The following is a 12500-nucleotide window of genomic DNA, read 5'->3' as shown; positions in this document are numbered from 1 at the left end:
AAGTCCATGTGTGGGCAATCTTTCCCTGGCATTAGGAGGAGCTCAGTCTTGTTGAGGTTAAGCCTCAGGTGATGGGCAGTTGTCCAGGTGCTGACGTCTGCCAGACATTCAGATATGCGTGTTGCAATCAGGGGATTTGTCAGATGAGGGGAAAGAGAGAAATAGCTGAGTGTCATCAGCGTAGCAGTGATAGGAAAAGCTGTGTGATGTAATTACAGAGCCCAGAGATCTGGTATAGAGGGAGAACAGAACATTGCAATACAACTGTTTAGTTTGCTTTTGGTAAAAGGTGAAATAGTTGATTTCTCAACGTTGAGATGACGTTGTAGCTTGACTGGACGGTGTATGATTTCTGTACAAGGTATTGTTGCGAGTGTTTTAGCTAAGCAACGCCCGCTAGTGTATTATTTACACAGCTATTAGAAACAATATCCCTACTCAGACCACTGGGTCGTGAACACATACACCACACTTATCCATGTTTCCTAACTATTTACAAAAGGTTTTACTGTCTGTGGTTTGAAGTTGAATCATTATGTCTGTCCATTGCTTCCAATTCACTGAGAAATAAAGGACTGTCAAGTTAGATACCGTGATGTATCTTTATTACCATAGGGGAGTAGCCCGAGACATGTCAGTCGTTGGAACTCCACAAGTATGCCTTTGAGTTACGCTCAACAGATATTCTAGCCTAGTCTCACAAATCACACTTTAGATTAATCGTCTTAAGTGTGATAAAGCTGTAGTTTCTCTTCTTTCGTTTCATATTTGTATCCGACTGATCATACTGCTGGAAAAATGGGATCTGTAAACTCGTAATCGGCAGCCAGCAGCCTTCCCTAGTAAATTTCTAACAGATAAAAACATCTAATACTCCATCGTTCTTAGGGAAAGATTCTTTATAAAGGTTCCAAATTGACACGGCGCGCCTGGCCATTTTTGAAATGGACTTATTAAAATCCCCTCTGAAAGCTTTATCCACTCATGCAAATTAGTGTTCTTCGGTAGAATATCTCGGAACATGGAAATAGACGTATCTCCGCCCCTTTCAGTTGTTGGTTCCCGACTCCCCCCAGAGGTTCTGCCATACCATAGTAGGACTGCTGGATCCGAGATAAGCATTAGCCTGTACTGAGCATGGGCTATTGCACATTCAAGTTTTTTTTAATTTATTTTTTTAATCTTGATAAAAATGGACAAGCAGTAAGCACACGGTCCAAGCAGTGGATTTCAGCTAACCATGTTTCCTATATGCAATTTCATTGCAATAGGAACAATTTCTCCTTGCCTCGTCGTATCGTAGTCTGTTCTAGTAGAATACTATGGTGACCGTATATACTGTCCATTTTTTATGCCAACAGACACACATTTGTAATTGCTATTTATGAATGACCTGCTATATACATCTATGGATAGATGTATATAGATATCTATCAATATTTTTCCAAGGTCCAGACTAGCTAGTTGATCTTACACCCCATGAAACAATGACACTCACTCAATCTTTAATCCTGTGGAATGAAATCTCCCGGCTATCGTGCTCTCCCACGTTTTGTGAGGCATTCATCCAGATCTCTCCCATATCCATTCCCTCCCTGTCGCTCTCTAATCCTCTCTTCTATCCTGCACCTCTATGTCTATCTGCTATCGTTTCATCCGTTATCTCTGTGGGATGAATAGGCGTTGACAGTGTTTCTGTTTCCGTGTGCGGCGATGCACAGTTGGATCAAAGGCCAAAGTGTTGTTTCCCCAATACCGCAGCGTGATGACTATGGCCTATTCCAAGAAACCTTCAGTATCATCATAAACCTGGCTCTCCTTTTTCTCTTTCTCTGTCTTATGCTCTTCCTCCATTACCTAGACTCAGCAATAGTCAACGGAGTGTATTGGTCGGAGGCCTTAAACAAAGTGTTTGTGGATAACTTTGAGAAGGACCCATCGCTCATATGGCAGTACTTTGGCAGTGCCAAAGGCTTCTTCAGACAATACCCAGGTAAGTGTATGAGCCTTTTATGTATTTTGGTGTTAAACGTGGGTGTATGTGTGTGTGTGTGTGTGTGTGTGTGTGTGTGTGTGTGTGTGTGTGTGTGTGTGTGTGTCTTTCAGCTTGTGGCTGGATGTGTGTGTGGGTGTATGTATGAGTGTTTGTGTGTGTGTGTGTGTGTGTGTGTGTGTGTGTGTGTGTGTGTGTGTGTGTGTGTGTGTGTGTGTGTGTGTGTGTGTGTGTGTGTGTGTGTGTGTGTGTGTGTGTGTGTGTGTCTTTCAGCTTGTGGCTGGATGTGTGTGTGGGTGTATGTATGAGTGTTTGTATGAGTGTTTGTGTGTGTGTGTGTGTGTGTGTGTGTGTGTGTGTGTGTGTGTGTGTGTGTGTGTGTGTGTGTGTGTGTGTGTGTGTGTGTGTGTGTGTGTGTGTGTGTGTGTGTGTGTGTGTGTGTGTGCGCGTGTGTGTGTGTGTGTGTGCGCGTGCGCATGCCGCTCTCAGCTTGTGGCAGGGTGTGTGTTTCTAATTAACTTGGCAGTAGCTTGCTCCCTGAGGCGGATTGAAGGGCGTGTGGGAGTGTTCAGTCACCGTGATTGGCAGCTGCAAACCAGAGGCAGGCAGAGACAGAGAGAGTACCGGCTGAGAGGGGAGAAGGGAGGGAGAGAGGGGAGTGGAGAGAGGTGATAGAAGGAGAGAAGAGAGGGCGTACAGAAACAAATGACAGGTGAGGAAGGGAAATCTGCTGAGGTTAGAAAACAATGGAAGAGTAGGATTGAATAAATTAACTCTTAAGTAGACGTTAACAGAAGGCCTTAAGCATGACCGATGACATCCCACTTGATTTTCACCTGCAAAAGTGCTTGGGGTCGTGGCTTTGAAGCCATAGGAAGGGAGTTTCTTTGCGTTTGCTCTTTATTCTTCAATCATATTGACTTTTTCATTTACAGTTCTTAACAAAGAAGTACAGTTCTTTGAGATGTGCTAAATGACAAAGAACTATTTTGAAGATTGATGATTATCCAATCCTACCTTAAACTCTGTTTGTGGCTTCTTGTATTGGCCACTTCAGAATGAATTGTTGATCACCTGGGATAACACATCAGAGGTAATTAGGAAAACAATAAAAAAGCTTCTAAGAGCTGTCATCCGACTTGCGAGCAGTGAAGACATGCAAAGAGAATGCAAATATTCAGCCATACAAGAGGTTTGGTTTTCGAAATGCAGGCTTTTCTTACAAATGCCACCGATCAAACAGATGCCTCAGGACTTATGAGGTCTCATTATTTATTGAAGCTTTTATCCAGACCCTCCAAGCAAACCCTCCAAGATAAGATCCGGATTAGCAAAATTAGCAAGGAAATGTTTTCTAAGTGACTCTTTTGATCTGAACGGAGACTTTTAAACAACTAACAATAAATACAGAAAAACACACTAGGGATGCAGTAGTTGATTGGCCCCGGCTGCACAGGGCCCGAGCTGCCAGGGTGTTTGTATGGATGAATTGCAGGGGAAATAGACAATCTTAATGGCCGATATGAACTGCGTGTGTGGAAATGATGCTGTGTTTTTAAAAAAATGGAGATGGAGATGACATCATGATACCATGACGTCATGACAAAAAAAGATTAATATTCGTATCACATCGGTTATTGACTGATCGCATCTTATTAAAGGTAACATATTATACCACCAGGTGAGAGTGTGATTAGCCGTCACAAGCCGTTTTTTTAAATTTGGCCTCTTCTGACATCACAAGTGGGCGTGTCCACCTGGATGTGTGCAGGATAGATCAGTCTACCAGCCTACTCAGTGGACTGTGGCAAACTTTGCTCATCTCTCCGTCATACATCTAGGTGGACATGCCCACTTGTGATGTCAGAAGAGGCCGATTTTCAAAACGGCTTGTAATGGCTAATCACACTCACACCTGGTGGTATGATATGCCTCCTTTAATATCGGGATCAGCCAAATAATGTCATGTCAGTGCATCCCTAAGTGACACTAACCTGCCATCTCCCTCTTGCCTCACTGCCTTATACTTCTATTTATCTTCTATCTTTCTCTCCTGGGGCTCAAGGGATCAAATGGAAGCCTGACGAGCACGGGGTGATCGCGTTCGACTGTCGCAACCGGAAGTGGTACATCCAGGCAGCCACCTCCCCAAAGAACGTGGTTATCCTGGTGGACGTCAGCGGCAGCATGAAGGGGCTGAGGCTGACCATCGCCCGGCAGACCGTCTCATCCATCCTGGACACGCTGGGCGACGACGACTTCTTCAACATCATCGCAGTGAGTGCAGCCACTAGGGACGCACTCACTGGGCCTGTCAGTCAGTCAGTTTGTGTGTGTGTGTGTTTGTGTGTGTGTACGTGTGTGTACGTGTGTGTGTGTGTGTGTATGTGTGTGTGTGTGTGTGTGTGTGTGTGTGTGTGTGTGTGTGTGTGTGTGTACATGTGTGTGTCTGTGTGTGATTGTGATGGTGTTTTGCAATGTCACACATGGACACACACATACATACACATACACATGCAACAATTCCCCTTTTTCTCAGACCTTGTACAAGTGCTTACATTTGGGTTCTTGCCGATGCGAGTACTTAATAATACCATTACAGTTCAAAGAGCCAGCGAACCCACAGTTGCAGAGGGAATTCGACCACTTTGAGATCTTATGATATCGTCATGGTTACGGCCCAAAGCAACTTTGTGATTGTTTTTTAGTACCTTTGTTGCGTATGTGCGTTATAAAGAGCGATGTTGTATATGACATGTGCCAAACACAGTAGCCTTATACACTATATGTGTCCGGGAAGCTTAACACACACATACACACAAACATGTACGCACACACACACACACACACACACACACACACACACACACACACACACACACACACACACACACACACACACACACACACACACACACACACACACACACACACATACACACACACACACATACACACACACACACACACACACACACACACACACACACACACACACACACACACACACAGCTCTCACACACACACACACACACACACACACACACACACACACACACACACACACACACACACACACACACACACACACACACACACACACACACACACACACACACACATGCACACACACTCACACACACACACAGACAAACACAAAACTGCAGAGACAGACAGACATTGACCCACAAGCATACACAAATAACAAAAAGTACCATGGTGCTGAGTGCTGAAACGGATCAGCTCTATTCCCTGTCACGCTCACAACTAATTAGCAGTCAGCTGGGTGAGTATTTGAAATGCAAAGAGGAACGCTGTGATTGGATCCCGCCTCAGGCCCCCAAACCATTGTTATCACATCTTAGTTGGATGAAATGCTTCATAGTGTGTTTGTGTGTGCAAGTGTTTGTGTGCGTGTGTCGTGTGTGTGTCGTGTGTTTGGGGGTTTCATTAATTATATATTTATATGAGCTCACGCTACAGCTCTGTTTGATGCTGTTCCAAATCAAATCACCTTAAATTTTCTGCTTCCACTTTTTCTTATTATTATTCTGTATGACCTAATTACATCTGTGTGATAGCAGTCATAGGGAATGGACATTTAAACAATGAGGCACAATAGAGTTTTTTTATTCTGTTATACCAGGGCCAGTGAACATCGTAGTGGGGAGAGGTGATTATTTCAGTTAACAGGTAGATTCTCATCACCACTGTAATCTAATGCCCACATTTTCCTTAAGGCAATGTTCTATGAGCTATAAGACCCTGGTAACTCACAACATACCAGCAGTTAACTGCAGAAATAAAGAACTCCACTTTCGAAAGGACAAACACTTCCACGAAAGTTACTAGTTGGTTCGCTGACATGGTGCAACATAGTTGCTAAATATCACTGTGAAAAAATATTATTGGTCACAACAAGGTTGAGCCTTTCTGTGTATTTACATGCACGATTTATAAATCGTACGGTCTCAAATATGTTGACAAAGCCTTTACATTGTCAGGTCTCTGAGATGAGTAGTAAGGTAAGTATGGAGTATGGAGTCTTACTGATTGGGTTCTAGGCATTAGTTAGACCCACACAGGTATTTGTATTTAGTCTGATCATTTGTGTTTCCAGGACCACAACACATTGAGCAAGCTAAAAGTTAATATTTTTAGGCAAAATCTTCCAAAACTATGTACCTAACACCTTATATTTTAGCTTTCTCGCAGGTGGCTGTGGTTTAAGCGGGATAATCCACTCCTAGGTGCGCTGTTATCTAAAAATAATGCAGTTTGGGGAGGCAAACCCTGCGAAGGTTCTGAGCCCTGAGTCGTGCATTATTTTTAGATAATGGAACACTCCGTCATGGAATAATCCCTCACTTTGACGACCTTCTCTTCTCAGCATCCCCACACTTGTGAGAAGAATCATGGCATATATTGAGGATTATTTTCCATATACATGTATCAACAAACACACACAATCACACCAAAAAGAGAGCTGTAACCGTGGATTTTCTTTCAAGGTTTATTTGTGGTTGGTCTTATCAGAAACTGTCAGGTGTTGAATTTGTGCTTAGGCCTTTTGTTTCTCTCTCTATATTTTCATTCATTTACAGACACAAGTGAGTCAGTGTGGAAGTGTGTGCATGAATTGCGACTCAAACTTATTACGGATTTCTCAGTGATTATAATGTCTTTTTCCATTGCAGTATAATGAAGAGCTGCATTACGTGGAGAAATGTCTGAATGGAACTCTGGTCCAAGCAGACGTCACCAACAAGGACGTAAGTCATCTTTCCTGAGTCTTTCTCCTGCAAGTTGGCCTTAACTCCGTATCACTTTTTCCAAAGGAAGGTTAATCGTTTGAGTGACAGGCAAGGCTTTTTGTCAGACGAAAAAAGTGTAACCATTTCTGTATTTCCTGCTTGTGTCGGTTGGCCCTACATTTTCATTAAGATTTCCCCTGATATTTCAAGCTGTGTGGATGCTGCATTTCCCAGTTCCCAATATTCATTTGTACTTTCTCAGCCTTATAAAACTCCATCTGTCTTTTCTGTCATGTATTGGTCCTATTTTTAGATCCCTTTTAAAAATTAAACCTCCTATCCCCAGATTAACCTTTATTCCCTCTCATCAATCTTCATCAGAGGCCACGGGTTATATGTTCCAAGCAACCCAGGGGGTTTGCTAATGTTCATCATTAGGGGGAAAAATAAGCATATTTGAATTTTGATTGATTCACAAGCATTTATTTTTTTGTTTTTGTCTACCACGGTGGATGCAGACAGATATTGTGCGTTGTGTGTATAATGATGGTGGATAATGTTACTGCGAACGTGATTGCTGTCTGTGGTGTGGGCAGCCACCACCAGAAGACGACACTAGCTTCTCCTAGTTATACTCATCACTAAGGGCCGGGCATGGAAGGCAGGGGTCTTCCATGCCCGGTTTCTCAAGGGGCAGCAGATAGTTGGGGATAAGGCTAGCCGCAATCAGCCGGACAAGTCTGCACTATGCTGGGTATGATCTGCCCTTTGTTGTTTGAGTGCTTTGGGTGCTTCAGTGTGGATCACGTGCACAAACACACATACACACACACACACACACACACACACACACACACACACACACACACACACACACACACACACACACACACACACACACACACACACACACACACACATGCAAGCACACCACGCATGCACACACATGCACACACACACACACACACACACACACACACACACACACACACACACACACACACACACACACACACACACACACACACACACACACACACACACACACGCAAGCACACCACGCATGCACACACATGCACACACAAGTCTTGCACACACACACGCACACACGCTCCTTGCACACATACACACGCACGCACACACGCACGCACGTACACACACACACCCACACACACACACACACACACACACACACACACACACACACACACACACACACACACACACACACACACACACATACACACACACACACTCACACTCACACTCACACACCAGGAAGCACGTACACGAATGCACAGATGTGCAGGCAAGCACAGACACAAAATTACCACCAGACCGTCTCGCTCAGTTATTTGGCTGATTAGCCCTGACGACAGACGTCTGAGCAGAGTGGGGTGTAATCAGGTACCAGGCTGCGGAATTCATCTCCTCTGTGCTCTGATTTACATAGGCCTCGCATGCAGAGCGGTTGTTGCACAATACAGACAGCCAGTAAACAAAGAGAATTGAACGAGACACATATGCTGTTTAATTGCTAGAGGTAGGAAATTTACAGTTTTATCTGTAGTTTCCGCACCCACACAGTTTGACAAAACTTTTGATATTGTACTGAGAGATTTTTGGTGGATGAAATTAAGCAAGGTACGATATTGTTTTGTCCTTAATGTACACATGTGCTAAATTTAAACAGACGTATTGTGGTGTTTGTTTTCAGTTGATAATTAATTTATTTTTATTTTTCATGTATAGGAAATTTTCTCTCAGAGCTAGACCCTTTTTTCCAGCGGTGTTCAAACTAGACATAGACACACACACGTAAAACATGATTTCTTAATTACCGGTATGTGCAGACAATTGCATTCTCAAAGGTGGGGTACCTTAGAGCAGGGGTCTTCAATGTTTTCCAGGCCAAGGACCCCCAAACTGCTGGAGAGATGGAGCGGGGACCCCCTTCTTATATATTGTGTAAAATTGTGTTTTATATTAAAATGGTCCTATAGTGCCATGTGTAAATGTACCTTGCTATTTTGCATTCAATACTAAGATATTCAAATAATACCCAGGTTCATATATACATGTTTTTATTTTAAACATGTGCAAGGTACAGCGAGTAGGGTGGCCATGCCACTGCCTTTCATAAACATAACATAACATAACATAACATAACATAACATAACATAACATAACATAACATAACATAACATAACATAACATAACATAACATAACATAATAAACTGATACCTGCCAAGATCAACAATGTCTGTCAATTGCATGTAATCATGCATAAAAGCTATTCAAATAGACATTTTTAAAACATAAATGTGGAAACGAAAATTAGTGATGTTTGTTAGTGTCTTTCTTATCACTTCGCAATAGTCCGGTAACTTATCAACCCCAGCGTGTCCAGTTGCTAAGCGTCGTCAACGTCTTTGGTGGACTATTTCTCTGCTGATCGCTTATTTTCCCGATAATAGCCGGCGTTCTGTACATTATCCCTTACATAGCAGTACTCTCTCTCTCTCTCCCAACAGTCTTGGCTGCGCACTCTCATCCAAAGACGTATTGTTTGCGGCGGAAGAGGGGGTAGATATAAAGACCGGACGAGTCGCTGTGCTGTCCTTCTTCTTAATTGAAGGAGCAGGCAGAGAAAAGCTCTCTCCTGCTGGGCTTTCATTAAAATCAAATGCATAAAAATGTCGCAGCCAGTCCTGATGTGTCAGGTGTGCGCGGGATGACATACGAACGTACGCTTACCACTTTTGTAAATGGCCTTCGGATCACATGATAGGAATAGATCTATTCCGATTAGAAATCGGCTCAAAACTGTCCATGTAAACGCGGCTAGTGTGTGGATTCATGTTAATGTGTATTTAAAGACATTTCAATTTGTGGAAAAATTGCGGGGGGGATATAAAAAAATAGTCTAATCAACCAAAACTTTCGCGGCCCCCCAGCAGTACCTCCGCGGACCCCCTAGTGGTCGCGGACCCCCTGTTGAAGACCTCTGCCTAAGAGTATGAAACTCTTAACAAAACACCATTGCATGTGTTGCCACTCTAGCAGCTATTTTGTATCTTCGTGTTTGCAAGGATGAATAAACGGTCTATGAAACTTAATTGTTGTTAATTAATATGGGTCACTGCGGATGATTGACAGAAAAACAAATGTGATGTTATTAATTCAGTCTGCCTTCTTCTGGTTTCTATCGGAATGCAATTACTATGTAAATAATGGTTTGCTCTATTTATTATAATTGTATCTCATATGAATATGGATCCAGCTAAGAAGGTATCCTATTTAACACACACTTACACACACTGTCTTGCACATACACACACACACACACACACACACACACACACACACACACACACACACACACACACACACACGTATCACAAGCACAATCATTCATCCCTCAAACCCTGCATTTATGTACCGCTGTGAATACTGCCTGCTGTGTCAGACAAATTACCTCGATCTCAACAGACAACTTCAGACACTGGCTTGGATAAACACACACACACACACACACATACACACACACACACACACACACACACACACACACACACACACACACACACACACACACACACACACACACACACACACACACACACACACACACACACACACACACACACACACACACAAAACTAAAAGACTATCTCTGTATCTGTCTCTGTATCTGTCTCTGTATCTGTCTCTGTCTCTGTCTCTGTCTCTCTCTCTCTCTCTCTGTCTCTCTCTCTCTCTCTCTCTCTCTCTCTCTCTCTCTCTCTCTCTCTCTCCCTCTGTCTCTGTCTCTGTCTCTGTCTCTGTCTGTGTGTTCATCCTAACCACAGTGAATAAAGAAACAGTCAGACAGGACCTGTAAGCTTGCTGGCAACAATCTCAATTTATCTCAGGCGAGAGATAATGTCTCATTTGTACGGAGCCCCTCTGGTGACATCTGGGAAAAAAATATGTATCTGTTTGCCCGACTTAGTGATCTGTTTGCATGACTTGATAATCTGTGGCCACAATTTAATAAATGAGGGGAACGAGATAACTAATTTGTGGCCACCGTTGATGCCGTTCCCCGCCACCGTTCCCACATAATTTGTGGGAACAAGATAATTATTTTGTGGCCACAGTTTAATAATTCGTGGGAACGAGATACTTATGTTGTGTTTTATGTTTTGGTTGTCTATTGTTGCAGCAGGGGTTAGACGCATGTCGTTCTATTTTAACCTCGGAATGAATTACAATAACATTCTAAAGTCACTTGCTGTTAGGCAAGGGGTTATAATAAGTAAGAGGCACTTAATTAGGCTGCTAAAAATGCACGGGTACAGCCGAAGACAATATGATGACCTCGGTGACGTGATAGAGGATGGACCTCGTTTTGACAGCTACACCAGCAACGACCTCCTCTAGGCCTCCATAAAGTAGCCTCCAATGACATGTGGATCACTGCTGGTGTATGCCGCTTTAAGCCAAATTATTTTACGGGAAAAGCTGTCTATGCAACCATTGATGCAGATTCCATATGGTTTTCATTTATCATATGAATCGGTATGCCAGATATAATTATCATTTGCAAGGATGCCAAATGATAATTAATAATTTCATGCATTTTCTGTACATCCATCTGTATCCTTGCAGGTTTCCATTTCCCTTCAGCTGTTGCATGATAAAGTCTATCTCGTCACCGAGGTCATCATATTGTCTTCGGCTGTACCCGTGCATTTTTAGCAGCCTAATTAAGTGCCTCTTACTTATCATAACTCCTTGCCTAACAGAAAGTGACTTTAGCATGTCATTGTAATTCATTCCGAGGTTAAAATAGAACGATATCTCTTATATCTTGTCCATAGCCGACATGCGTCTAACCCCTGCTGCGACAATAGACAACACAGCCACACTCAAATTATTAAACTGTGGCCACAAAATAATTATCTTGTTCCTTCAAATTATTAAACTGTGGCCACAAATTAATTATCTTGTTCCCACAAATTATTAAACTGTGGCCACAAATTAATTATCTCGTTCCCGCAATTTATTAAATTGTGGCCACAGATTATCAAGTCATGCAAACAGATCACTAAGTCGGGCAAACAGATATATATTTTTTTCCCAGATGTCACCAGAGGGGCTCCGTACATTTGTACGATTGCCACACATGTAATTTAAATACCACCAACAATATGCACACCAGCATGGACCCACACATACGCATGCACACAGACACACACACCCCCCCCCCACACACACACACACACACATACGCACACACAGACAAACAGTTGCGTAGGTTGAGAGGTCAAATTGAAAAGGTGTTTTAATATCAGATCACTGATTGATAATGGGCTTGTTTTTAGTCAACATGAGCCTGTGGCAAAATGCATCTGTTAGTGAAGTATAACCTGAAACTGAACCCATTATTCTCATCAAAATCCACATAAGAGGTAAAATGAAAGATAATGGTTGTACCTTGTATAATAACAAATATCTTTCGTCATTGTACCTGCAGTACACGTATTTCCTGCCGATCAGAGTTTTCATCTTTCCACTACTGTCTTCATCTGTTTTATACCTTTTCTTACCCAATGGATTCCCCTCTATGACCCAGAGTTATTTAGATAATCTGGTCCTTGTTATTGTGTGGTGTGCCTGTATAACAGGGCCGTATCTCTCCCCAATGTTTCCTCAGTACTTCCGATTGCGTCTGGACAAACTGTTTGCTAAAGGCATCGGCATGCTG

At 42.8% G+C, this 12500-nt stretch overlaps 1 protein-coding gene across 1 annotated transcript in view; it reads left to right on the top strand.

Annotated features, from left to right (window-relative positions):
* LOC130370457 (voltage-dependent calcium channel subunit alpha-2/delta-3-like) overlaps window positions 1-12500 on the top strand; it is a 135901-nt gene that overhangs the window by 50403 nt on the left and 72998 nt on the right. Inside the window, exons 5-8 of the mRNA XM_056576394.1 lie at window positions 1862-1993; window positions 4059-4270; window positions 6691-6765; window positions 12450-12500. The exon at window positions 12450-12500 is cut by the window's right edge and continues 39 nt beyond it. Coding sequence (XP_056432369.1) covers window positions 1862-1993; window positions 4059-4270; window positions 6691-6765; window positions 12450-12500 — 470 coding nt within the window. The remainder of the gene's footprint in view (window positions 1-1861; window positions 1994-4058; window positions 4271-6690; window positions 6766-12449) is intronic.

Source organism: Gadus chalcogrammus, chromosome 1 (genome assembly GCF_026213295.1).
Source record: "Gadus chalcogrammus isolate NIFS_2021 chromosome 1, NIFS_Gcha_1.0, whole genome shotgun sequence".
In the NCBI taxonomy this organism is placed as follows: domain Eukaryota; kingdom Metazoa; phylum Chordata; class Actinopteri; order Gadiformes; family Gadidae; genus Gadus; species Gadus chalcogrammus.
The sequence above is the reverse complement of the archived record's forward strand: the minus strand, read 5'-3'. Positions and strand labels throughout refer to the sequence as shown.